The sequence below is a fragment of the Cetorhinus maximus genome, chromosome 9 (assembly GCF_964194155.1).
Source record: "Cetorhinus maximus chromosome 9, sCetMax3.hap1.1, whole genome shotgun sequence".
In the NCBI taxonomy this organism is placed as follows: domain Eukaryota; kingdom Metazoa; phylum Chordata; class Chondrichthyes; order Lamniformes; family Cetorhinidae; genus Cetorhinus; species Cetorhinus maximus.
The window spans coordinates 25715312-25741999 of NC_135887.1; the positions used below are offsets into that span (position 1 = coordinate 25715312).

At 45.6% G+C, this 26688-nt stretch overlaps 1 protein-coding gene and 1 long non-coding RNA gene across 3 annotated transcripts; one reads left to right on the top strand and one right to left on the bottom strand.

The window, feature by feature from the left end:
• Positions 1 to 584: 584 nt before the first annotated feature.
• On the bottom strand, positions 585 to 3868 carry LOC144684494 (uncharacterized). 2 transcript variants are annotated; one of them, XR_013577513.1, is made up of 4 exons: positions 3798 to 3868; positions 3128 to 3721; positions 2875 to 2998; positions 585 to 2789 (listed from the first exon to the last, which is right to left on the bottom strand). It is a non-coding gene; the product is annotated as an uncharacterized LOC144684494 (long non-coding RNA). The 2 variants fall into 2 exon arrangements; XR_013577512.1 differs by lacking the exon at positions 3798 to 3868 and having other exon boundaries at positions 3128 to 3754.
• Positions 3768 to 23730, top strand: tsr1 (TSR1 ribosome maturation factor). Its single transcript, XM_078548311.1, has 15 exons — positions 3768 to 3985; positions 4461 to 4564; positions 4742 to 4958; positions 6830 to 6964; positions 7687 to 8099; positions 9429 to 9576; positions 10513 to 10673; positions 11541 to 11746; positions 12909 to 13068; positions 14057 to 14167; positions 15538 to 15670; positions 16559 to 16675; positions 17257 to 17397; positions 18555 to 18629; positions 19864 to 23730. Exons 1-15 carry the CDS (start codon positions 3865 to 3867, stop codon positions 20040 to 20042), a joined length of 2421 nt encoding a protein of 806 aa, XP_078404437.1. The 5' UTR covers positions 3768 to 3864; the 3' UTR covers positions 20043 to 23730.
• Positions 23731 to 26688: the final 2958 nt, after the last annotated feature.

The window sequence follows — 26688 nt, forward strand, 5'->3', positions numbered from 1 at the left end:
CTGAAATAGGAGGGCTCTTATTCTTAGACAGAGACCCTCGTTCTAGATTCCCCCATGAGGGGAAACATCCTTTCAACGTCTGCCCTGTCAAGCCCCTTCAGAATGTTATTTGTTTCAATAAGATCACCTCTCATTCTTCCAAACTCCAATGGGCACAGGCCCAACTTGCTCAACCTTTCCCCATAAGACAAACCCTCTTCATCCCAGGAATCAGCCAAGTGAAACTTCTCTGAGCTGCCTCCAACGTAAGTATATCCTTCCTTAAGTAATTAGACCAAAACTGTATAAATGTTGGTACACTGCATAATGTTTATCTTTGTTAATTATTGAGAAGTGGGCGATGCTGGCCGGGCCAGCATTTATTGCCCACCCCTAATTGCCCTGAGTAGGTGATGTTGGGCTTTCTCCTTGAATAGCTGCAGCGGTTTTGATCTGACTGAGGGGTTTCACGAGTCCTTTCAGTGGTCAGATGGTTGAATGCAGAGTTCCAGAAGAGTTTTGGAGCTGTCCAGATGAGGTAAGGACAGTTTCCTTCCCTAAATTACATGAATGAATCAGCTGAGTTTTTGCAACAATCTGACAGCTTCAGCTGAGAATAGTGTTTTATTTCCAGGTTTTTAAAAAATTGTGTTCAAATTCTCAAACAGCTGTAGTAGGATTTGAAAACGTGTTCTCTGGACATCTGTATTCCTAGGCCAGGAACAGCACCCTGTTCCTACTTTCTGTCTCCCAGCTCCCAACCAATTACCAAACCAATGTGTTAATATCATCTCTTCCCAGTTTTGTCAATAATCTCTTGTGTGGAACCTCGGCATACAGATCAGCCACGTATAACAGAATGACCAGAGGGGCTGAATGGCCTACTCCTGTTCCTAATAACAGAATATACCTGTGTGAATAATGGAATAAAACTGAATCTAACTGAGGTTAACCTCCAGGCTGTGTTAACAACATTTTGCATTGATATAGCACCTTTAATGCTTCACATTAACACTAAACTTTGACACTGTAAGGAGATATTACAGGGGACCAAAAGCTTGGTCAAAGAGGTCGGTTTTAAGGAGCATCTTAAAGAAGGAGAGAGAGGCGGAGAGGTTTAGAGACAGAATTCCAGAGCTTGGGGCCCAGGCAGTTGAAGGAATGGCCATCAATGGTGGAGTGATTAAAATTAGGGATGCACAAGAGGCCAGAGTCAGAGGAGTGCAGAGTTCACAGAGGGTTGCAGGGCTGAAAAAGATTCCAGAGATAGGAAAGAGGGTGAGGTCACTATGTTATAAATGACATTGGCCAACCACATGTTAAAGAAATGAAATCCCAAGGGTCACGTTGAAGTGGAGAGATTCCAATCCAGATCGAACAGTCACCGGGAGCTGGCAGCCAATGTATCAGATTCCAGCGGTGATCACTGGGCCTCAGCATCCCCTACACCCACAGCCTTGGGAGGTGGCCTTGAATCCCCCAAGATGAGTCCAATTTTAAAAATGTACATTTGTGTCAGGCCAGTGACCTGAGCTTCAATCCTCTCCCCACCTCAATACCTCTCACCTCAATCCAAAGGGAGGTACAATCTCTGGCACTGAGTGTGGTAGGGAGGCAGAGGGTGTGTGCAGAGACCCAAGTTGATTCCACAGCATCACAGCATCTGCCCCCTCTGGCCTCCCACTGATGGCACAAACTCCAATGGGATCTACGCTGTCAGGCACTGGTGGGTAAGGTCCCAGTGTAACTGTGTGGGGTGAAGGCCCTCTGTATAACCCCAGGTAGTGCCTGCCTTCTGCCACTGCTTCTCTCCCGTCCTCTTGTAGCTTCTGCTGTTACAGGATTCACTGGACAATAGAAACTGAGTTCCATCGAGTTCACCTTCTCCTATCAGGTAGTCAGATGTTACAACAGTAATACAGTTGTTGACCAGTCAGAGTGATCAATCTCTATCAATGTGTCTACAACAGACTGAGACATGACGTGAGGAAAACCCCCAGTGGGGGAAAGATTTGGGAAATATAGATCCCAACTCACCTGTTCCTTTGATCTCCACTGACCACACATCATGTCTCCAATTATTCAAAACCCAAAATGTTACTTTTTGAAATAAATCTTTCAAATTCGCAGAATGAGGCTCTGTTCACCGCTTTTATGCCAGGTTTACCTCAACTTAGTTCCTATTTCCTTGCCTGGCTTTGACAAGTTCTGATTGTCTGCAGGTCCACCTCAGTGGGAGGGTTCCTCTCTTTGTCAGATGGAGTATTTGATGGTGAATGATGCTCCCGAGAGGCTGGAGCCCCCTCAGTACCACAGTAATCATACACTTGACAGTATTAATTAATTCCCTTTTACCATTCATTAGCAGCTCAGTGACCATGATAATGTGATGGAGTGAACGATTCAGAGTGGTGAACACAGGGCAATAAAAAGAGGGTGGGATTCACCATCACTAAATGCAAACAGAGTTACATATGAGAAAGCATTGTTCAGTGAACCATATGGCTGGGAACCCTCCTGAATGGCTGGGAGTCTGCTGGAATCGGCATCAATCTCCCAGTGGCCAAAAAAGCATCCCAGGAGGTAGGAATGTTGTTTTCTCGGTACAAAAGCTGTGTATTTCTAACATTCTCAGTTCTTAGTAAATGTATCACATGGACACATCCTCCAACTCAATTTGCCAACCCGCTGCATATACTGCGCTTGTTTATAGAAACACACATCCAAGTAGGTCCCAACTGGAATTCCATGTTTTCCTCCTTGAGTCTCAGTTACAGGTCTGCATGTGCCTCTGTCTACTGGAGTTCAGCCTGTCTTACAAAACAAGCAGGTTTCAGTTGTGGCTATTTTAGATTTACTGTGTAAAAAATAAAATTTTTCCCTCCCATGACTTACTTTCCACTTTTAATGTTTTCATTCAGCATGCTCATTTGTGTGCAGATGTGAAGGGGTTAGAGAGAGAGGGTAAAATCACAGAATCCTCACAGCGCAGTAGGCCATTCAGCCCATTGAGTCTGCACTGCACAAAGAAATGGGATCAGGTAAAAAAATCAATAGCCGAGATGATGAGTGATGGCAACATTAATAACTGAAATGAGATCAGAAAAGGACAACATGCATTTGCAAAGTTTTAATAGCTAAGGTTTACCTCTGTTTAGTGTGGTGAATTGTTTTCTCTACTCCTTGAGTCTAGCAGGCTGCAAATTCATTGCATTGAGTGGATAGTTTTCAGATGCCCAACTTGTTTCTCAATCAAGTGGGTCGGTGACTGTACAGGAGGAAAAATCCTGGAAACCTCTTTATATGTTGCAGTTTCCAGAATTTTCTGAACTTATATTTGCATATTTATATTAAGTTCATTTATATTTTAGGCCCAACGTGTGACTCCAAGCTCTGGCTCTAAGGGATCAGCAAAGGAGGAATTGCAGCAGTTGGAACCTCCCTCACAATTTCTCCTTTTTCTTTATTATCAAAAAACAAGAAATTAATTTCTCAATAACGAAAGCAAAATACTGCAGATGTTGGGAATTTGAAATAAAAGCAGAAAATGCTGGAAAATCTCAGCAGGTCTGGCAGCATCTGATTCTTCTGGGACTCACAAAGTGAACTCTGTTTCTCTTTCCACAGATGCTGCCAAAGTTGCTGAGTTTTTATTTATTCATTTCTCTCAGGGTCAGCTTCCAGCGTCCAACCCCCTCCAACTCCTCCTATATCCCGGCATGCTGTATGTCGCTCCCTCCTCCTACTCCTCCAATATCCCGGCATGCTGTAAGTCGCTCCCTCCTCCTATATCCCGGCATGCTGTAAGTCGCTCCCACCTCCTACTCCGGTATCTCGGCATGCTGTAAGTCGTCTCTTCTTGCCCCGAGCGAACTCTTTGTTAAGATGGCGGGCGTCGGGACAGTGAAGCAGGAGCCGCACCGGCCCGGAGCCTTTAAACAGCCCAACAAGCAGCACAAAACCGGCCGGCACCGCAGTAAGGGCAGCCTGGAGCGGGACAGCAGAGGTACCGGAGCGACCGCAGCACCGGACTGAGGAAGGGGAGGAGGAAGAGGATGAAGGGGGGATAGGGGGGGATATGGGGGAGGAGGGGATATTAGGGGGGGATATGGGGGAGGGGGATATTAAGGGGGGATATGGGGGAGGGGGGATATGGGGGAGGGGGGATATTATGGGGGAGGGGGGGATAGTGGGGGAGAGGGGGGATATGGGGGGGGGAGAGAGGGGGGATATGGGGGGGGGAGAGAGGGGGGATATGGGGGGTGGGGGGCAGCCCGGCCCCCAGATTGGGGGGGGGGGGGGCTGTTGGAGGCGGGGGCTCCCGGGGGGGTCGGGCACAGTTTAGGGGTCGGGGGCGTGGGGCTGGGCGCTGTTTGTGGGTACGGGGCGATAGTATGATATGGGGCTCCCCGAGCTAGTGGGGAAGATGGGGGCTGTGCGTTGAGGACAGCAGGTTACTGACCTCTCTCTGTTGCTCACAGGCAGAGTGAGTGTGAAAGTTATCAGCAAGAAGCTGAGAAAAAACCTGAGGAAACATGATCGCCGACACAAAGCAAATCAGATCCGACAGCAAAAGAGGGAAGCGGTGAGTTACCCCTTCCCCAAAACTTACCCAACCCCTCACCCCCTCCTCATCCTCCCAAATCATTATGTTTCTTGCCCAAGTTTTGGTGTCAATTCTCTGTACGGCTGTAGGCTGTTAAACATGTTTATGCTGTGGCCAATGATGCAGTGAATTTTTGGTTGCTTGTTCCTCCTGCAGGTGCTCACAGAGAAGAGAATTCTGGGCAGTAAAGAGGGTCCCCCCCATCTGGTAGGTGTCATCGTGCTGCACAGTGGTACAAGCGCCCACCATGTCCTGAGGCTGATTCAGAGCGACGTGACCTCGAGTGTGTACAGCCACGATGAAAGTGGTGAACGCTTCGGGTTAGTTTGCCCCAGGTTCAAACAGAGATTCCACTTCATCAGAGTAAATGCAGGTGAGTGGCAGAGAGTTTCTCATGATTCACAGATTGATGGAACCAGTAGAGTCAAACATTTTGTCCATGTGGCATGCTGCTCTCAATGAATGGTTAATTCAATGGTTGATATTGATCGATGTCATCCAAATTCCTTTCAGTTCTTGCTGATGACACGAGGTGGTCATCCAGTACTTTCAGTATTTAGTTTACTGGTTGAGCACTTGCCTTTCAATGTCTCCAATTTCCCCTTTTCCTCTTGACAGGGGTGTTTCAGAGAGAGCAGGTTATAGGGATATAAGGAGAAAAAGCCAGCTAGCTATTATTGTAAAATTACTGGAATCTCACACACAGGAGAGAGAGGTTTTAGGTCTTTTTTCTTTCAGGCTAGGAGCGATTCTGCTGCTCTGCTCTCACAGAAAACCTGATTGGTCAGGAGCCAATTAAAATGTTGTTGCCAGACAGTTCTCCATTAGACCAGACGACTCCTCAGCACCATCCTGTCTTTCATGGCACACTCTGTTCCAGGACAGCAAAATTGTATATATCCCTCACGCTATTCCAGTAGGCATGTCCTTCAAACTGCAGCCATTATAATTTTAATCCACAGTCCAACAGAAATAAAAAGATATGTTCTTTACAAGCTCCTGACCAGGTGACCAGGGTTTGTGTGAGAGCAGTACAGCAGAATAGCTCCTAGCCTGAAAGAGAAAAGATCGAAAACCTCTCTCTCTCCTGAACGGAATTTGGAAGCCATCGATCAAAATCAACCCATCGGATCGTGTTCTCTGGAATTGGTGCTATTGAACTGTTTTATCCACCCTTAAAATCCATTTTTTTTTGTGTGTTTGTATAGGGACTTAAGAAGGGGTAGAGTTTAAGTTATAGAGTTAGAAATTAGGTGTTCATCTTTCTTCCTTTTTCCACTGGTTAAAGACAATTTGTTCAATAAACAGTTATTTACTTATTAAATTTACAAGCCTGGTGCTTTTATTCTGTTAACCTAAATTAAACAGTCAGGCGGATTGATCAAATGTTTCACGTTTGTCTTGGCTCGGGAAGCAGTGGGGATTGATATTACAGCGCACTATGCCCAGTGAGTCGTGACACCTTGCTGTTCTTTATATATTGTCCAATCTTCTGACCATCCGCCTATCTTTGCACAATTATATGCTTTTTCTTTAAATTTAATACTATCATAACCTTTCTAGTTAACCACGGATGTTATGTCCGTCCCTTGGACTTTTTCTTACTCGTTGGAATGTATCTATTCTGTATTTTCTGAAATATCCCCTTAAATGTTTGCCATTGCATTTCTATTGACCTATTCCTTAACCTAATTTGCCAGTTCACTTTAACCAGCTCCGCTTTCATGCCCTCACAATGTGAACCATGACCCCTAGCTGTTCAACCTTCCCCTTAAGAATGTCCTGTTTCTGAACACGACTGATAACCACACGCCACATTTATACATTATGCTGTATTCTCAGCTGAAATGTCTTGTTTTTAAAAATCCCGAATCCCAAGCTCTCTGCTCTCTTCTCTCTTGACTCCCCTCACCCTTCACCCCCTCCTCCAACCCTCTCCCCTCCTTTTGTCCCCAGAACAAGAGGGCAAAACTTTAAAATCGGAGTGGTGTCAGGAAGCACCTCTTCACACAAAGGATAGTGGAAATCGGGAACTCTCTCCCCAAAAAGCTGGGGATCGATTGGAACTTTCAAGATTGATATTGATAATTTGCTGGATTTGGATATCAGGATTTTGAGCTAAGGTGCATAAAAATGTTTAAGATGCAGATCAATCATGATAAAATTCAATGGTGGAACAGGCTTGAAGAGAGAAATAGTCTCCTGCTGTGCCTACGTTCATGTGTCTTTTTGTCCTTCGTTTAGGTGATATCCATGCAGTTCTTGACCTCGCTAAAGTAGCGGACACGCTGATGTTTGTGTTGGATCCATATGAAGGATGGGACAGTTATGGTGACTTTTGTCTCTCCTGTCTGTTTGCACAGGGCCTCACTAGCCATGGTATGTGGATTGGCTGCTGCATGGTGCTGTCAGGGATTTGCTGTTGGAATTTGATAGCGTTCGCGGATTTGTAACTGAATTAGCAATCTAGAGAAAGTGAGCTCATATACTCACTCAAATTTAGCTTTTTTAAAAGAAATCTCATCAGTAAAAGTGATCAGATTTCATAAAAATCCAACTGGGTCACTAATGTCCTTTAGAGAAAGAAGCCTGGCGACCTTACCCAGTCTGGGCCTATATGTGACTCCAGTCCTACACCAATATGTGACTCTTAACCGGCCTCTGAAGTGAGCCAGTGAGGCACTATCACCAGCCTCTCAGGGTAACTAGGGTTGGGCAATAAAGATCTGCTGGACTTGCCAACATTACCCAAATCCCGAGAATGAATGTTTTAAAATGAATCAAATTCCAATTTTAATAGAAAAGAATTGAAAGTTATTGTATCAATTGAGCCACCTGGAAAATGAATGTTAAGGCCATTTTTTTGATGTAGCTTGTTAGGGTTCCACTGCAAGGAAATATGGTAGGGGGTGGGGTTGGGAGAAGAAGATGGGATTGAAATCCAGCAAAAGGAGATGGGCTTGTTGGGTATAATGTCCCTTTCCTGTTGCTAATATTTCTCCTGATTGTCAGGTACCCTGCTGTTGCTGCTTAATGTGGTGTAATGAGGGACATAGAGGGCATGTGATCCTAAACGTTTCTATCTGACTGTCGCCCCACAGTGTTTGTGGTTCAGGGAATTAATGACCTTCCTGTTAAGAAGCGAACAGATGTCAAGAAGAACCTGAGCAAAATGTTGGAGAAACGTTTTCTTGACGCCAAACCCTTTCATCTGGACACTGAGCAGGAGGTTGCACTGGTCATCAGACACATTGCCATGCAGAAACAGCGACACATTGCCTTTCGAGATCGCCGATCCTACTTACTGGCTCAGCAAGTGGCCTTCGAGGCTAGTGACAAAAGTGGACTGGTGGGAACGCTGAAGGTGTCTGGTTATGTCCGGGGCCAGGCGCTGAATGTGAATCGGCTGGTTCACGTTGTAGGGCATGGAGATTTCCAAATGGGCCAAATTGATGGTCCACCTGACCCCATGCCCCTGAACCCCAAGCCTACAAAGAAAAAAGAGGACATGGAGGTGAGAGTGAGAAAAAAGGCAGTTAACTGAAGTACTTTGATGCTTATATAACCATAAAATCTTGCACCACAGGAGACCATTCAACTCATTGTTTCTGTGCTGGCTCTTTGTAAGAGTTATCCTATTAGTCACAGTTCCCCTCTGCTCTTTCCCCACAGCCCTATAGATTTTTCCTTTTCAAGTATTTATCTAATTCCCTTTTGAAAGTTGCTATTGAATCTGCTTCCATGGCCCTTACAGGAAGCACATTGTGTGCAGAAAATAATCTCTACTCAACTCCCTCTCTGGTTCTTGAATCCGTAATAAAACGTAAAATGCTGCAAATACTCAGCAAGTTGGGCAGTATCTGGAGAGAGAAAAACAAAGTTAGTGTTTCAGGGCCATGACATCTCAGCAGATCTTAAATCTGTGTCCTCTGGTTACTGATGTTCCTGCCTGTGGAAACAGTTTCCCCTTATGTACTCGATCAAAACCTCTTAGAATTTTAAACACCGCTATTAAATCTCACCTTAACCTTCACTGTCCTGAGGAGAATTTTCCAAGTTTCTTAATGTAACTGAAGTTCATCATTCCTGGTACCATTCCAATAAATATTATAAATATTTAATATCAAAATTGACCCATCTCCCACAGTAAGATTCAAGACCAAGTATAGTACTGTGCTGTGGTAGGTTTCAATGCCAGGGGATAGTTGGATCGGGCTGTCTGTACGTTTAATTCAGCTATTGTTTTTATATTGTATGTTATTTTCATGTTTCTATCATAAATTGTCATGTCCATATAAAATATCACCTGTTTATGTAAACCTGTCACGCTGTAATTACACTTTTCACTAGTAGTAGTGCTCCAAGACAAGTGAGGTTAGGGTGAGGTGAGAGGGCAGAGGTGGTTTAGAGTTATACATTTTATTATTTTTTGTATTTTAATTCATTCCTATGTCCATATTTATAACGGAAACTGCTTATGTAAACCCGTTACACTTTTCCACTAGTGTTGATGCAGCGCCTTCACTGACAGGAGGGTGTAATTACAGCGTGATGTTTACATAGGCAACTTCTATTAAAACTACAGAAATATTTATAATGAAAAGTGATGAGCAGTGAGAGGTGAAGCATATTTTTAAAATATGTATAGATTATATATTATACGGAGAGCGAATTGCCTTTGGTTATATTTCTGGGAGTTCTTATTTCATGGAGGGAGAGACTGGGTAGATAAATTTTGCTGCTGTTGAGGAAAATGCCTGAAAGATGGGCCCATGGGCCCTATGGGATGAGCTTGAAGCCCTCGATCCTATACCCACTGATTATAATCCTCTTCCTTTGATAGGACCCCTGTGCCGAGATGGAAGAGGACCTGAAAGTTCTGATGAAAGCAGATTCCAGGAAGCAGGAATCACTAGAGTCAGAAGTGGTTCCGGATCCAATGGAGGGGGAGCAGACCTGGCCAACGGACGAGGAACTGCAAGAGGCTGAGGGTGGGTACTTGCACACTGAGTACAGGCAGGCTGAGATTTAATGACCACCTTCACCATGCGTATTCTTGGGTTTCAAGAGGAAAGACCAACTCCTGGCAGCTTGAGGATGGGTTATCACTGCCAGCCTTAGCAGCAAACACGCACAGATCCCAATAATTCATATTTAAAAAAAGACTTGTAACTTCCTGCATCCTAACATTTCTGGTGAAAACCTGTATTACCCATTTTCTGTTTAAAAGCCTAAGTGATGCTGTGTGCTTTTTTTTTGTGTCTATTTTACAGTCAAAGGGGAGACCTGTGCTGAATTGACTTGTCAATCATTTGGACCGGTTCTCAATCACCCCAATGTTGAGATGTAGCAATTTTCCAAATCCTTTCTGTGGTAAAGTGAACAATATCCCAAAATAAAACCAACCCAATGTGCCTCACTGCTGCGAGGCAGTGAGAGGGGTGGGTGGGGGTGAGGCGAAGGGGCTTAGGGGGAGAGCTCCAGAGAGCAGTGTCAAGCGAGCTGGAGGCTCGATCCCAGGGAAGGAGGGAGTACACTCGAGGCTCGACCCAGCGTCTCCAAACACTAAGAGAATTGTGTGTAATATAGTCAGTCATTAACCTAATCATCCTGCTGCTCAGCTGACTTAGACTAGATTATTGAAACAATACAGCAGATCATTATAGAAACCGTGTAAGCCTTCAACAATCACTCTGATTTGTCATCAGATTATTCAGTCTCTCTCCCTCTCTCTCTCTCTCTCTCTCTCTCTCTCTCTCTCTCTCTCTCTCTCTCCCTCCCCACCCCCCCCCCACCCCCAACTCTCGCACTCACTCTCTCTCCTTTCTCTCCTCCCGCCCTCCCCGCTCCTCCCCCTCCAACCCCCCCAACTTGGTTCCTTGGTAACTCCACCGTCACTCACAGCTCTCCCCATCTCACTCATTTAGATGCACTAAAGGGAAGCAGGAAGATTGTTCGGAGGCTTCCGAAAGGTACGTCTGATTACCAGGCCGCCTGGATCCTGGACGATGAAGAAGAGATAGATGAGGAGGAAGGAAGTGATGATGATATGGAAGAGGATGAGCTGATGGGAGAGGCGGTGTCACAGGTGAGCCTCCTGTGGATATTTCAGTCTCTACTATATATACACGTCTCCACAGAGCACCAGGTTCCTAAGAGCAAAACCTGCTTGATTGGATTCGCAGCTCCCATTCCCCCAGTGCCAGGAAACAGTACTGTTTAATTCTACATCCTCTGCTTCATGGCTCTCCATATTAACTTTCCTGAAGTGAAACAGCTGCTGTTTTCTGCACTGCCCAGGCTTCCCATTCACTGCGTTAAATTTAATATTTGGGTACAGTGTAGTGGTTTAGTACAATGCCCTTGTATCCCTGGGAGTCGACTGTAAAGCACTTATCTGAAGTGGGGGCCAGAAATATGCACTCAGTCCCCAGTGAGTGGGACGACGGCCATCAGTCTCTCTGGGGCTTCAAGGAATGGCAATTCTCCCTGGGTACAGTCAGGGGTATCCTGAGGGTCAGGTAAGCAAGTACAACAGGCTGACACCATATTGCAGTACTGAGGGCATGCTACAGTGTAGGAGCTGCTGTCCTCAAGCTGTGCACCTGTTAAGCCAGATGTGAATTAACAACTGGTGAGCTGGTATCCAAGCTCATATCCTGCTGGGAACAGACTGCACCAGACACTGGTTACCTGCTCATTCATCTCACAGCTGTTAGTGGGATATTGTAGTGTTTATAGTAGCTGCTTCTGCCTCTGTAACAGTGACTGCACTTCAGAATATTTCATTGTAGGAAGTGTAGCAACATGCCTGAGATGTGCTAAAGCATTAAATAAACACAGGCACAGCTCGACCTGACCCAGAGCTCCCCGATGCAGCCACTGGTTATACAAGTGGGAAAGGGTTATGTCACCCTGGCAGCTGATGTATTCTGGTGTTAATCCTTAACTGTAGGCCAGTGATGAAAGTGATGGTGAGGAAGAGGCTGGTGAAGAATGTGAAACCATGACAGTTCCAGAAAGCATTCGCGATGATCATTATGATGAAAAGATTGATGAGGAGGAGGAGAGGGTGATGTTGGAAAAGTACAAACAGGAACGGATGGATGAAATGTTCCCTGATGAGGTGGACACTCCAAAAGATGTAGCTGCTCGAGTCAGGTATGTGGGTGTTGGCTAATGTTTCTCTCAGTGGTGTGGGTGGTATTCAGTGATTCTGAGTGCAGGGCTCATTCTGAGATGTACACTGAGGGGAATGACTGACCATTCCATCCTTCAAGTATATCCTTTTTCTTTCATACAACATCTACAAGCAGTCGGGTTTGAGGTGTTAATGATATAAGTTAACATTCAGGAAACAAATAAGTTTCCCAGCTGCCTCGACACCAAATACTTAACCACATGCCAGGAACGCCCAACACCATTTCCTTGTTTATGCCACATTAGGCAATGTTAATCCGTCCATTGTTGGACACTACCACCAGTCTCTGCACTCCGGAGTCATGCCTCCTGCATATGTGTTTGCTCACACGCCTGATTCATCTGTGTGACACACCACAGTCAGCAGCAAATCAATATGCATTATCTTGGTTCACGAATAGAGATTGGTCACTGGGGTGAGGCACAGAAAGAGCGGGACTCTGAGTGTCAGCCCCTTAGAGAGAGCTTGGAGGGGGAAACCAATGAAACTGAGTATGTAAGATGCTGTTGGCAATTAAAATACCTCTGTTTTTGATGATTTGAAATATTGTAAATTCCTGGTTATGTTCCAACCTTTGCTTCTGTTCCCTGTGGGATGTTTTGCTGAGGTGAAACCCTCCATTGAAATCCTACTGCATGATATTATACCACTGGTAAATATAACCTCTGACCCCTAAAAGTCTACTTCGGGGGTTTGGATAGAGTAGGTAGTGGGTTTCTGTCTCCACTGGCAGCAGGGTCTGTAATCAGAGGAAACAGATTTAAGGTAATTGGCAAAAGAACCAGAGGTGACATGAAAATCTTTTATGGAGCAAGTTGTTGTGATCTGTAATGTGCTGGCTGAACGGGTGGTGGAAGCAGATTCAACGGGAACTTTCAAAAGGGAATTGAATAAATATTTGAAAATAAATTGTAGGCATATGGAGAAAGAGCAGAGGAGTGGGATTAATGGATAGCTCTTTCAAAGAGCCAGAGCAAACACATAGGCCAAATGGCCTCCTCCTGTGCTGTATCATTCACGGATGTTGGGGCAGGATGATTCAAGAGAAGCCAAACAATGTGCTTAGCTCCTCCTGAAATGATGTTTAATTATTCTGGACATGTTTTGTCCTGTTCTCCGCAGGTTTCAGAAGTACAGGGGTCTGAAGAGTTTCCGGACATCACCCTGGGATCCCAAGGAGAATTTGCCACGGGATTATGCCAGAATATTCCAGTTTCAGAATTTTACCAGGACAAAGAAAAGAATCTTTAATGAGATTGAAGAGGAGGAGGAAGGTGCAATGGTAATTTGAGTGTGTGTTGGGTAGGGAGGTGCGAGTGTGTAGTGTCCTTTCATAAACCGTACAAGGCAGGTCAGGATGTGGGTTTCAGAAGCAGATGAGCAGAGATGGGGGGTGGAGACTGGCGGTGTTACTGAGATGGAAATAGGTGGTTTGGATGATGGAGAGGATATGAACTCAGACACTCAGCTCAGGCCAGACAGGATGGTGACTGCAGGCAATCTGCTTCAGCCTCAGGCACTGGCCAGAGAGTAGCTTCTTAACTTCAATATATGAGTTTACATCTTCAGTCATCGTGCCTTTGTGTTGGTCAGGATCTGTATTTTTGTTTTATATATTTAGTACAGAAAATATTCAGAACTTGGTTTTTCTGACTACATGAGTGTAAATGCTGAGTGTGACTGGGGAACTAGCTGGATTTTCTGAATCATGCTCTGGGGGAGCTGGGTTATGCGGGTGAGCAACTAGCACCTTCACACCAGTGTATTCAGTGACTTGCCCACACCTATTTTCCAATGTGTGGTCGGAGCACATTAAATACATTTTTAAAGTGGTCAGAGAAAAAGAAACAGGCGATGGAGGTGCTCTGGGCGCTGCAGGATGTGATGTCCCATTTCTCTCTAATTACCCTCTCCTGGGGAGGTGTCACAGTACCTCACCATATGAGAGTGCGACAGTGCTGACTCACCATTTTCACTCCCAAATGTCCTGTGTGCATCTGCCCACGTACTTCAGCTGGTGGTCACCTGCAGGAGCCCTGGCTGCTTTTCGCCCACTTGCTGCTACACCAGCTGAGATGTTGGGAGTGGGCACGGATTAATGCCAGAACCTGGGACTGTTGTGGTCAATCAGAGCAGTGTCACATCGGCTGGTAAATTCAGCCAGAGAGAGTTTGGTAACGGATTGTAATTTATCAGTTCCTGTCAGCCTGTACTGGTGTTGTAGCTGCTCCTTACTGTAGCTGACTTGTGTTTTATTTCCATGCCCACAGCCTGGCTGGTACGTCACAGTCCATATCTGTAACGTGCCTGTATCTGTGATGGAGAGTTTGAAACCTGAGATCCCGCTGGTCCTCTTCACCATGCTGCCACATGAGCAGAAGGTAATGCAGGGGCAAGAGAGGGGTGGGGAAACAGGACGAGGGAGGGAGGGTTGGTGGCAGAACTGTACCCCAGCATTATACAGTGTGTCACAACTCACTGGGGATAGTGCGCTGTAATATCAAACCTCACTGTTCCCCGAGCCACGACAAATGTGAAAAAGTTTGATTAAACCACCAGATTGCCCCAATTCTACCCAACTGTTTAATTTAGGTTAACAGAATACAAGCACCAGGTTTATAAACTTAATAAGTAAATAACTGTTTATTGAACAAACTGTCATTAACCAGCGGCAAAACAAAGAAATAGAAACTGCTAATTTCTAACACTATAACTTAAACTCTACCCCCTTCTTAAATCCCCATACAAGACACATAAGACACACAAAAACATGAATTTTAAGGGTGGGATAAAACAGTTCAATAGCACCAATTCCGGAGATGGGTTGATTTTGATCGATGTCATTCAAATTCCTTTCAGTTCTTATTGATGACATGAGGTGGTCTTCCAGCACTTTCAGTATTTAGTTCACTCGTTGAGCACTTGCCTTTCAATGTCTCTGACAGTGATTTCCCCTTTGCCTCTGGACAGAGGTTTTCAGAGAGAGAGCAGGTTATAAAAATATGAGGAGAAAAAAAAACAGCTAGTTATTATTGTGGAATTACTGGAATCACAGGAGAAAGAGGTTTTAGGTCTTGTTCCTTTCAGGCTAGGAGCTATTCTGCTTGTCACACATAACCTGGTCAGGAGCCAATTAAAATGCTGTTGTCAGGCAGCTCCCTTGGTCTCGGACTCTTTTCCGGTACCATCCTGTCTTTCATGGCACACTCTGTTCCAGGACTGCAACATTGTATATATCTCTCATCCTGTTCCAGTGGACATGTCTTTCACCCTGCAGCCATTGTAATTCTGATCCACAGTCCAACAAAAAAAATGTTCCTTACAAGTGACAGCCCTGCCCCCATCAGTACTGTACCCCAGTGTTACACAGTGACAGACCTGTCCCCACCAGTACTGTACCCCTGTGTTATACAGTGACAGACCTGTCCCCACCAGTACTGTACCCCAGTGTTATACTGTGACAGACCTGTCCCCACCAGTACTGTACCCCAGTGTTATACAGTGACAGACCAGTCCCCACCAGTACTGTACCCCAGTGTTATACAGTGACAGACTTGTCCCCACCAGTACTGTACCCCAGTGTTATACAGTGACAGAGCTGAGGATCGCACTGGCTTGGGCATTCTCAGATTGCACAATTGATCTGTCTGTTTAATGCCCATTCTAACTGAAGTAAATATTTGAGGTGGGTTAGAAATTGGCCTCACCTACTGAACTCTGTCTCTGAGGTTTTTCTTTCTTTCTGTTCCAGATGTCGGTGATCCATTTCCTGCTCAGGAGACACCTGACCAATGCTGAGCCAATCAAGTCCAAAGAGGAGATGGTTTTCCATTGTGGCTGCAGGAGATTCCGGGCCCCTCCTCTGTATTCACAGCATACAGCAGGTGTGTGAGTTTGACAGCACCATGCTGGGACTGGGGTGGGGGGGGTGGTGAGATGGTCTTCGAGCTGAATCAGATCTGTTCTCAACTGGTGTTCAGACTTTTATTTTCCAGTGTTAATCACTGCACAAGAGAGTTGGGCACAAAATAGAGGTTGACATTTCAGTGCGATGCTGAGAGAGCTCCACACCGCCGGAGGCTCAGTACTGAGGGGATGCCGCGCTGCTGGAGGGTCAGTACTGAGGGGGTGCCGCACTGCCGGAGGGTCAGTACTGAGGGGGTGCCGCACTGCCGGAGGGTCAGTACTGAGGGGGTGCCGCACTGCCGGAGGGTCAGTACTGAGGGGGTGCCGCACTGCCGGAGGGTCAGTACTGAGGGGGTGCCGCACTGCCGGAGACTCAGTACTGAGGGGGTGCCGCACTGCCGGAGGCTCAGTACTGAGGGGGTGCCGCACTGCCGGAGGCTCAGTACTGAGGGGGTGCCGCACTGCCGGAGGCTCAGTACTGAGGGGATGCCGCACTGCCGGAGGCTCAGTACTGAGGGAGCGCCGCACTGTCGGAAAAAACATAATGAGGTTCTATTTGCCGTTTCGGCTGGGTGCAAAAGGCTTGGGACACAAATTGAAGTAATCTCCACAGTATCCTGGCTAAATTTCTCTTTCAATCAGCACCATTAAGAGCAGATTAAGTTGTATCTTGTCAAATTAATGTTTGTATGACTATAGTGTAGGTCAAGTGCCTGGCTTGATTGAGTCCAGAAGAACAGCGACAGTTCCTTAAAAATAAATCATTGACTGTGAAGCGCTTTGAGGTTTCCTGAAGACATCAATTGTTATTGAAAAGTGGAAGTCTGTTGCTCCTTTCTTTAACCGTTTCCTTTTCTCTCCCACAGCCAACAAGTTCAAATATGAGCGGTTTCTGCATTCCAACGCCACTGTGGTGGGAACTGTTTACGGCCCAATAACCTTCCCTCCAGCCTCTGTCTTGATGTTCAAACAAAGAGCAAATGGTATGGACAGCTGATTCTAATCAGTTCTGCGGGGTGATGGGGTGTCTCTGTGCCTGGGGGGTTGTTCAGAAGTAGGCCTGCATGAGGAGGGGTCCTCTGGGTAATAGATGTGTTGCTGCTGGTGTAACAGATTGGAGTTATCTGTATATGTGCTGCCTGTGTTGAATTTTGCGGGTGGGGAGGCCTCCTCTCAAGCTCCACTCGGTATAGAGTGACTGGCCTGCTGCTGTTTGGCCCCTAGTTTTGGATAGATAATTTGGGGTTGGCCTCAGTGCCACATGGCTAGTGCAGGGGATATTGTCCGATGACTGATGTCCACTGCTGACCCCTGATAACCTGATCAGGTGGGGAAGGTCAATTGTAATGTCGATGTGGTAGAATAGCCTGCCAGTACTTGGCATCATGCCCATGTGAAAAATAGCCACTAGAAATGGGCATACTAGGGAGCTGGGTATTCTGTCTCGTGTCACCTGCCTCGCTGGGTGTCGTGTAATCGGGGACCGGGTTTAAAGCTGCTCCTGATCCCATCGGTCACTGATGTGTCACTGTTTGTATTCTTTGTATTGCTGAATGGATCCCAGGTATGCATGACCTGATTGCAACGGGCTCTGTGCTAAAGGTCGACCCTGACCGAGTGGTCGTGAAGAGAATTACCCTGAGTGGCCATCCCTTCAAAATCATGACCAAAACCTCGGTGGTGCGGTACATGTTCTTCAACCGAGGTGAGGATGCGGTGTGGGGCGGGGGGGCTGAGGAGAGGAAGAAGGATGTGGGGGGGTGGGGGGGGGGGGCTGCGGGGGTGTAGGGTGGGATCGATGGAATCCTGGAATGCTACGCATTGGAATTTCTGAGAGCCGTTCAGAGTTGGAGAGTGAGACTGCTGGTCAGGGTTGAAGTCTGAGCTGCAGGAGCAGCTCCGAGAAGGTTCCTGACAGTGAGTCAACTTTTTTAAAAATGCTGCATGAGCTCGGGGGGGTTGAGGAGCCAGGTTGTAGCTGGGGCATCCCATTACAATCGAATCGCTGTGTCACAACACTTACAAATTGTAACACCGTTACTCATACTATTAAATAGTTAGAATCACCAACAACAATAATGAAACATCCCAAGGCACTTCACGGACTCAGGATAATGATTTATAATATAAATCAGTGTGACACTGAGCCACAAAAGGAAAGATTAGGTCAGCTTGGTGAAAGAGGTAGGTTTTAGGAAGTGTCTTAAAGGAGGAAAGTGAGGTAGAAAGGGAGTGAGGTTTTAGTGAGGGAATTCCACAGTTTGGGGCTTAGGGAACGGAAGGCACAGCCACCAATGGGGATGGCAATTGGGGATACACAGAAGGCCAGAGTGAGAGGAACACAGATCTTGGAGGGTTGTGGGGCTGGAGCAGATTACAGGGATAGTGAGGTAATAGAGGGATTTGAAAACAAGGATGAGAATTTTGAAATCAAAATGTTACTTGATTGGGAGTCAATGTAGTTCACTGAACAGTGGGTGATGGGGGAACAGGACCTGGTGTGCATTAGGACGTGTGCAACAGAGTTTTGGATTACCTCAGGTTTATGGAGGTTAGAATGTGGGAGAGCAGCCCAGGAGTGTGCTGGAGTAGTCAAGCCTAGAGGTAACAAAGGATCAAAGAATCTGACAGCACTGAATGAGGCTATTCAGCCCATCGTGTCTGTTGAGCTGTCCAATTCAGCTCATTCCCCAAGCATGAGGATAGTGTAGAGAAAGCTTTGCTCCGTATCTAACCCCGTGATCTACCTGTCCTGGGAGTTTGGTATCGGAATGGAGAGAGATGAGGACAATTAACTTTCTTGTTGCTGCACTAATGAACACAGTGCCTGTTGATACTGAGGGAGAGGCTTTGTTTTTACAGAGGACGTGCTATGGTTCAAACCAGTAGAACTACGAACAAAGTGGGGTCGAAGAGGTCACATCAAGGAGCCTTTGGGTAAGGAGATACTTTGTAAGACTTAGGGTTTTATACAGTGAGCTTGTGCTGGGTGTGTTGATCTGATGAGCAGCCTGATGGCCTATAAGCTTGATATACTGTATTGCGAAGGATATGTCATTTAAAGAATGACTTGCGTTTCTGTAGCACCATTCCCAAACTTGGGATGTCCCAAAGCACTTTACAGCCAATGAAATACCTTTGAAGAGTGGTCACTGTTGTAAAGTAGGAAACACAGCTGCCAATCTGCACGCTAGTTCTGACAAACAGCAGTATAATAATGACCTGATGATCTGTTTTAGGTTTTGTTTGAGGGATAAATATTGCCCACCTCCAAGAACTCCTGTTCTTCTAATGAAATATGAAAGGGCTGTGGGATCTTTTGCATCGACCTGAGAGTTTAAGCCTGCCGTCTGAAAGAAGGTCCCTCTGACAATGCAATGCTCTCGGTAGTAACTCACCAGTGTGACGCTCCCTCAGTACTGACCCTCCGCCAGTGTGACGCTCCCTCAGTACTGACCCTCCGCCAGTGTGACGCTCCCTCAGTACTGACCCTCCGCCAGTGTGACGCTCCCTCAGTACTGACCCTCCGCCAGTGTGACGCTCCCTCAGTACTGACCCTCCGCCAGTGTGACGCTCCCTCAGTACTGACCCTCCGCCAGTGTGACGCTCCCTCAGTACTGACCCTCCGCCAGTGTGACGCTCCCTCAGTACTGACCCTCCGCCAGTGTGACGCTCCCTCAGTACTGACCCTCCGCCAGTGTGACGCTCCCTCAGTACTGACCCTTTGACAGTGTGACGCTCCCTCAGTACTGACCCTCCGCCAGTGTGACGCTCCCTCAGTACTGACCCTTTGACAGTGTGACGCTCCCTCAGTACTGACCCTCCACCACTGTGACGCTCTCTCAGTACTGACCCTTTGACAGTGTGACGCTCCCTCAGTACTGACCCTCCGCCAGTGTGACGCTCCCTCAGTACTGACCCTCCGCCAGTGTGACGCTCCCTCAGTACTGACCCTCCGCCAGTGTGACGCTCCCTCAGTACTGACCCTCCGCCAGTGTGACGCTCCCTCAGTACTGACCCTCCGCCAGTGTGACGCTCTCTCAGTACTGACCCTTTGCCAGCGCAGCGCTCCCTCTCTGTGTAAACTCAGTGTTGGGGGATCGGTGTGTATACTGTGGCTCCTGTGTGTGATTTGTGGAGCTGTAATCTAATGGGCCTGTGTTTTTTGCAGGGACTCACGGGCACATGAAATGTTTGTTTGACGGCCAGCTCAAATCCCAGGACACTGTGCTGATGAACTTGTACAAACGAGTTTTCCCAAAGTGGGCGTATGATCCCTATGTTCCAATTCCGGTGGCTTGGGAGAAACCTGAATCCAATGTCAACGTGCAGGAAATCGAGATGGACTAGAGTCTCTGATGTGATTTCAGAATGAGTGCCTTTTATTTAAAAATACCAATTTTCCGATTCGGCATCAGCTGGATCACAAGCTCTGATTTTTGTTTAAACTGTATTGAGTTGGGAGACTTGGATGTCCTGTTTGTTGGATGTCTTGAGACTTGTTTAAATTTGAAGAGGTCGTTGCAGTTCTGCTGCATTAGCACAAGGTGTCAGTGCTGTGCTTTGTTATAAAGGCCATCATCGCCATCTGGTGCTGCTGGAAGATACTGTTTCCTTATACAGTCATTCAGCAGAAATTCTTACTGCATATTATTCCTATTGAATACCCTCTCCAAATTCACCCCTCTTTCCTCAGGCAGCCAACTTGTCCCTTCACTTGCCAAAAATCAGAGAGTGGGAAGTGGTTGCAAGAACTCTGTGTGACTGATCCTTGCGGAAATCATCTCGCCTCCTCCAGGGTCAGGCAATGTCTTTTAGAGGGGGTTTTGCTGATGTATTTCTCACTGCAATAGTCAAACCGACCAGAACTGTCAGTTGAGTGTCTTTATACAATGGCTGGCAGTCGGTGAGGTTACAAACATATCAACATATGAATTAGGCATAGGCCACTTGGCCCCTCGATCCTGCTCTGCCATTCAATTAGATCATGGCTGATCTGATTATAATCTCAACTCCACATTCCCATCTACCCCCAATAACCCCCTTGCTTATCAAGAATCTACCTAGCTCTCCCTTGAATATCACAGAATCTTTACAGTGCAGAAGGAGGCCATTCGGCCCTTCAAAGCTGCACCACACTGGCTCTCCAAAAGAACACTCCACCTAGTCCCACGCCCCTGCCTTTTCCCCGTAACCTTGCACATTCTCACTTTTCAGATAGCAATCCAATTCCCTTTTGAATACCTCGATCAAACCTGCCTCCACCACCCTTTCAGGAAGTTTCAGAAATTTTTCCTTGCATCACATTTACACTTTTTGCCAATTATTTTGAATCTGTGCCCTTTAGTTCTTGTCGCTCTCTTGAGTGGGAACAGTTTCTCACTGATTACCCTGTCCATACCCCTCAGGATCTTGAATACCTCTATCAAATGTCCTCAGCCTTTTCTCCAAGAAAAAGAGTCCCAACCTCTCCCAATCTATCCTCGTAGCTACAGTTCTTCATCCTGGGAATCATTCTTGTGAATCTCCTCTGTACTCTCTCCAATGTCTTCACATCCTCCCTCAAGTATGGCACCCAGAACTGGACTCAGGCCTCATCTGGAGTACTAACTATTGTCTTATACAAGTTCAACATGACCCCCTTACTCTTGTACTCAATGCCCCTATTAATAAAGCCTAGGATACTATATACTTTAACTGCTCTCTCAATATGCCCTGCCATCTTCAATGACCTATGTACGTATACACCGAGGTCCCTCTGTTCCTGCACCACCTCTTAGAGGCTCTCCCTTTATTTTATGCTGTCTCTCCATATTCTTTCTGCTAAAATGGATCACCTCACACTTCTCTGCATTGAACTCCATCTGCCACTTGTCTGCCCAATCCACCATGTCTATGTCCTTTTGAAGCTCGAGACTATCCCCATCACAGTTGACAACATTTCCAATCTTCATATCAAAAGCAAATTTTGAAATCGTGCCCCGCACATCTAGGTCATTAAATATATAACAGAAAGAACAAAGGTCCCAACACTGACCCCTGGGGAACTCCACTACAAACCTTTCTCCAATCTGAAAAACAACCATTTATAACTACCCTCTGTTTCCTGTCACTCAGCCAATTTCTTATCCAAGTGCCTACTTTCCCTTTTATTCCATGAGCTAGAATTTTGTTCACAAGTCTGTTTGGCACTGTATCAAATGCCTTTTGAAAATCCATATACACCTTATCAACGTTTTCTGTTATCTCCTCAAAAAACTCCAACAAGCTAGTTAAACATGATTTACCGTTAATGAATCCATGCTGGCTTTCCTTAATTATTCTGCACTTAGTGACTATTGATTTTATCCCGAAATATTCAAAGACTCTGCTTCCACTGCCTTTTGAGGAAGAGAGTTCCAAAGACACTCAGCCCTCAGAGCAAAAAATTCTCACCTCTGTCTTAAATGGGTGACCCCTTAGTTTTAAATAGTGACCCCTAGTTCTAGATTCTCCCACAAGAAGAAACATCCTTTCCACATCCACCCTGTCAAGACCCCTCAGGATCATCTTATGTTTCAATCAAGTCACCTTTTACTCTTCTAAACTCCAGTTGATACAAGCCGAACCTGTCCAACCTTTCCTCATCAGACAACCTGCCCATCCCTGGTGTTAGTCTGGTAAACCTCCTCTGAACTGTTTCCAACACATTTACATTGTGCGTTCTGAATCGGGCTAGATACTGTCTGTGGGTTTCCCTATATCGTGGATTGGAGGTGAGAGACTTGGGAGTATGGACAATTAGGAACAGGGAGAGGCCATTCAGTCTCTTGAGCCTATTTTGCCATTCTGTTCGGGTTGACACATAACTTCAATCCATTTACCTGCCTTGCTTCCATATCCCTCAACACCCTTGCACAAATCAATCTCATTTTTTACAGTTTCAATGGCTTTTTGGGAGAGAGTGTTCCATATTTCTGCTCCCCTTTGTGTGAAGAATTGCTTCCTGATATTATCCCTGAATAGCCTGGCTCTATCATTCTAAGGTTCTGCATTCCACTAAAGGAAATAGTTTCTCTCTTTTGACACTTTCAACTCCTTGAATCATCATCAACAGATCACCCCTTAATTTAAACTTGAGGGCATACAAGACTGGTCCGTGTACCTGTTCTCATAAAGCTTTCAGGCCGATATATCCTTCCTGGGGTGCGGTGCCCAGAACTGAATCCAGTTACTCTCGATGAGGGTTTACTATAGCTCTGTACAACTCAGTGTTCAAGTGAATTCAATTTGGAAAGGAAGCTTACTGAATTTTCAATTGAGCCAAAGTGAATGTACCTCCAACGAGTTTCTTACAAAAATCCTCCAGCTTCGATGAAAAATAAACAATTTTCAAGAGCTCTGAACCATGAAACTACTCAACCACACTGTGTTCCACATCTACTCCTCGTGTAGCTAAACACTATTGTTTAATTTACTCCATTCTCTCCCCATTTCAGTTCTGCTTGTGCCCTGAAACCATGACCTTGGCCTTACTCTTCGCCAAGATCCCTGTGCTTCCACGGAATCAGGCAGCATGAGGGAAGCCCAGTGCAGCAGCTGGCATCTACAGATCAGCCATTGCTGGGTGTCGGGAGGAGGCAGGGAAACGATTCACCCCCAGCCTCATTTTATACCATCAGAAGGATGTCTGTCCTGTGTAACAGGAGGTGATTGTGTGAGGGGCCGGATCTGTCCTGTATAACAGGAGATGCTGTACTGGGCCCTGTTCGGACCTGTATAACAGGAGGGTATTTGAAATGCCATATGACTTGAGGGATTTTTGGACTGTATTTGTTCATTTCACACGCATGTAAAACCTTGTGTTTGAGAGCAATTTTATTTATATATAATTAGAAGATCTCCTTTGACATTGCTCTTGGGATTCGCGATATAAGGGGATGGTAAAAACTGAAGGATGGTGAAAATAGAACAAAGAGGAACAACTTGTTTTAATAGAGCACCTTTAACATAGCTTCCATTTGCTTAATGGCAATTAAACTCTCTGACCTTGAACATCTTTTTTGTTGTGAGCAAAAGTGTGGGATATCTGCTCGTGACCAATAATTAATTTGGGATGCAGTGATGCCAATGAGAGTTGCCAGTTGACATTGATTTAAGCACAGTCTTTCTAATTTGTTGCTTTTCAATGTAATGAGCAACTGGATGAGGGGAAAATTATGGATCAAACATGGGAAAGAGAAATGGAAAGATGAAATGCTGACAAACACAGCAAGCAAGTGGTGGAAAGGAGAACTGCAGATGTTGGAAATGCACAGCAGCTGAGTCAGCAGTGGCGAGGGAATAGTAACAGGTTACTGCTTAGGTTAGAGAGATCTCTTTGGATTTGGAGGAAAATTACAGTAGACAGAAAATACAAACACATGGAAAAAGTTGGTAAAAATCACATGGTCCAGCTGGCTTAACCCAGCCAGACAATGCACCATGAACTTACCTCCCTCCTTCCCTATCCCAACAAACTCTCCAGTCACACACATGCCAGAAGCACATGCAATCTACTGGTAGGATCTTTATCAGGATATGTTCTGCAATGTCAGAGGTACATGACCTGGCTGTTTTCCATCACATAATCAAATAGATTAACACTACAGGAGTTACTAGTGCTCAAACCAAACCTCAGTGGTCAAACTGGCAATCAGGAGCTGCATTCTAGAATTCCAAATCAACCTAGCTGCAAGTTACAAAGCTTCACACACCCATTCCTGTTTGCTGAATTCTTTGGCACCATAATAACATATTTATCTCCCAGTAAAATGCCCCAAGGCAGTTCACCAAGTCACAGGTATTAGGATGGATAACCAAAAATGTGGTGAAACAGGTTGGTTTTTAAGGAACCATCATTCAGTTTGAATAGAAATGACATGACAATGTATAGAGTAGATTCACCAAGAAGATGCCATGGATGGGAAACTATAATTATGAGAGACTTGATATACTGTCACTATTCTCACTGGAGTAGGGAAAGCTAAGAGGAGATTTAATTGAGATTTTGATTGCCTGGATAGGGAAAGACTTATTACCTCTGAGGAAGTCAGTAATGAGGGGACATGAATTTAAAATTGTCACGGAAAGTTTAGGAAAAAAGATCCTTACGCAGGGGTGTCAGAGCAGGGAATGATTTGTCAAAGGGAGTGGTTGAGGCAAAGACCGTTGTATCTTTTAAAGGAATATTGCATGAAAAATTGCAGCAGACCAAGATACAGGATTATGGGGTGAAAGCAAGGCAGTGGGATTAGTTTGGGATGGAGGCAGGGCTATTATCAAAAGAGTGGGGCAGTGGCACTTTGAGGCCACTAGCAAAGAGCTAGCACAGGCACAATGGGCTGAATGGCCGCCTGTGCTGCCAGGGCAAGGATATTATTGTAGAAAAAACAAATATTGGACAAATTTGTGTGTTTAATATTTCATTGGGAGGAAAAGACTGCCAAAACTTGCTCAATTTCCAACTCTTGCAGCAGTGGGAAGGGGATGTTATCAACACTGGATTTAATCCTCTGTCCCAAAACTGCATGGTCAGTGTGGTACAAACTGTACCATAAGGAAGATCAAGGTCTTGCTGACACTAAAATAACAAATTATGGCTCAGTTCGAAGTCATTGTACACAATCTCTGGTGACTCCCCCTCCGAACCAGGACCAATCCTACACCTGAAATCATTATCCCACCCCTAAGCTCATGATTTACATCCCAGAGTCCCCACCATTGTAAATCTATAATAGGAGCTGCCAATAACTTTTCTTTGGAGGTGGTTGAATGTTGGGAACAGGAACTGTTCAAATGGAAAATGTTTGAATTGCTTACGAGATTCCACAATTGAATTCCAAGTATTGCATTATTTTAAACAGGGTTTGTTGCTAATGCCATTAGCCTGCACTAGCTCTATGCACTGGCATTAATTTAATAGCTTTGAAAAGAAGTGTAATATGATCTGTGATAAATACAACTAAGCCAGACATCTGTTGGTTTTAAGCCATTACATTAGTAATCTGCGAGCTCTGGGATGTCAGTCCGTTGTTTTAGTTTTTACTGCCAGTTGGGGGGATGTTTAAGATCCCACGGCGTTTTTTGAAGAAGAGCAGGGGAGTTCTCCCTGTGTCCTGGCCAATGTTCATGCGTCAACTAACATCACCAAAACAAAGATCAACAGGTTATTCATCTTATTGCAATTTGTGAGATCTTGGTGTTTCTCTGTCTCCTGACAATACAGTCACTGTGTTTCAAAGTAAGTAATTAAGGCATGTTGACAGATTTCTGAGAGATTTGATAAGGTCCCGTAGAAATTATTTTTGATTGGGAGCAAATTTCCACGTCTTCACAACTCAGGAAACTTCACCTTCGCAAAGGAATCTCACAACACAAGATGCAGAATCTACAGTCATCTCATCCTCTCTCAATCCCTCCGCTTTCTCTAAATTATCAGGCTGCTTGCCCAACATCCAATATTGTATGAAGAGAAATTTCTTTCAATTAAATATTAGGAAGCTGGAGGATATTGTCTGTTCCTGATATTGTCTGTTCCTGATATTGTCTGTCACTGACTCCACCCTCTCCCTGGCAATTGTCTTTTTTCATTTGCTCCTGGCCAGCAATTATTGTCCATTGCTAATTGCCCCAAGTGGTGGTGAGCTGCCTTGAACCGCTGCAGTCCATGTGGTGTAGGTACACCCACAGTGCTGTTAGGGAGGGAGTTCCAGATTTTTGAACCAGTGACAGTGATAGAACAGCGATATGTTTCCAAGTCAGGATGGTGTGTAGCTCAGAGGGGAACTTGCAAGTGGTGTTGTTCCTGTGCATCTGCTGCCCTTGTCCTTCTCGGTGATCGAGTGCGTGGGTTTGGAAGGTTCTGTCAAAGGAGCCTTGGTGAGTTGCTGAGGCTGAACCAGACTGTTTGCAACCTCAGTGTCATATTAGATCCCATGATGAACTTGACCACATGTCCTCTTCTAAGTCTATTTCC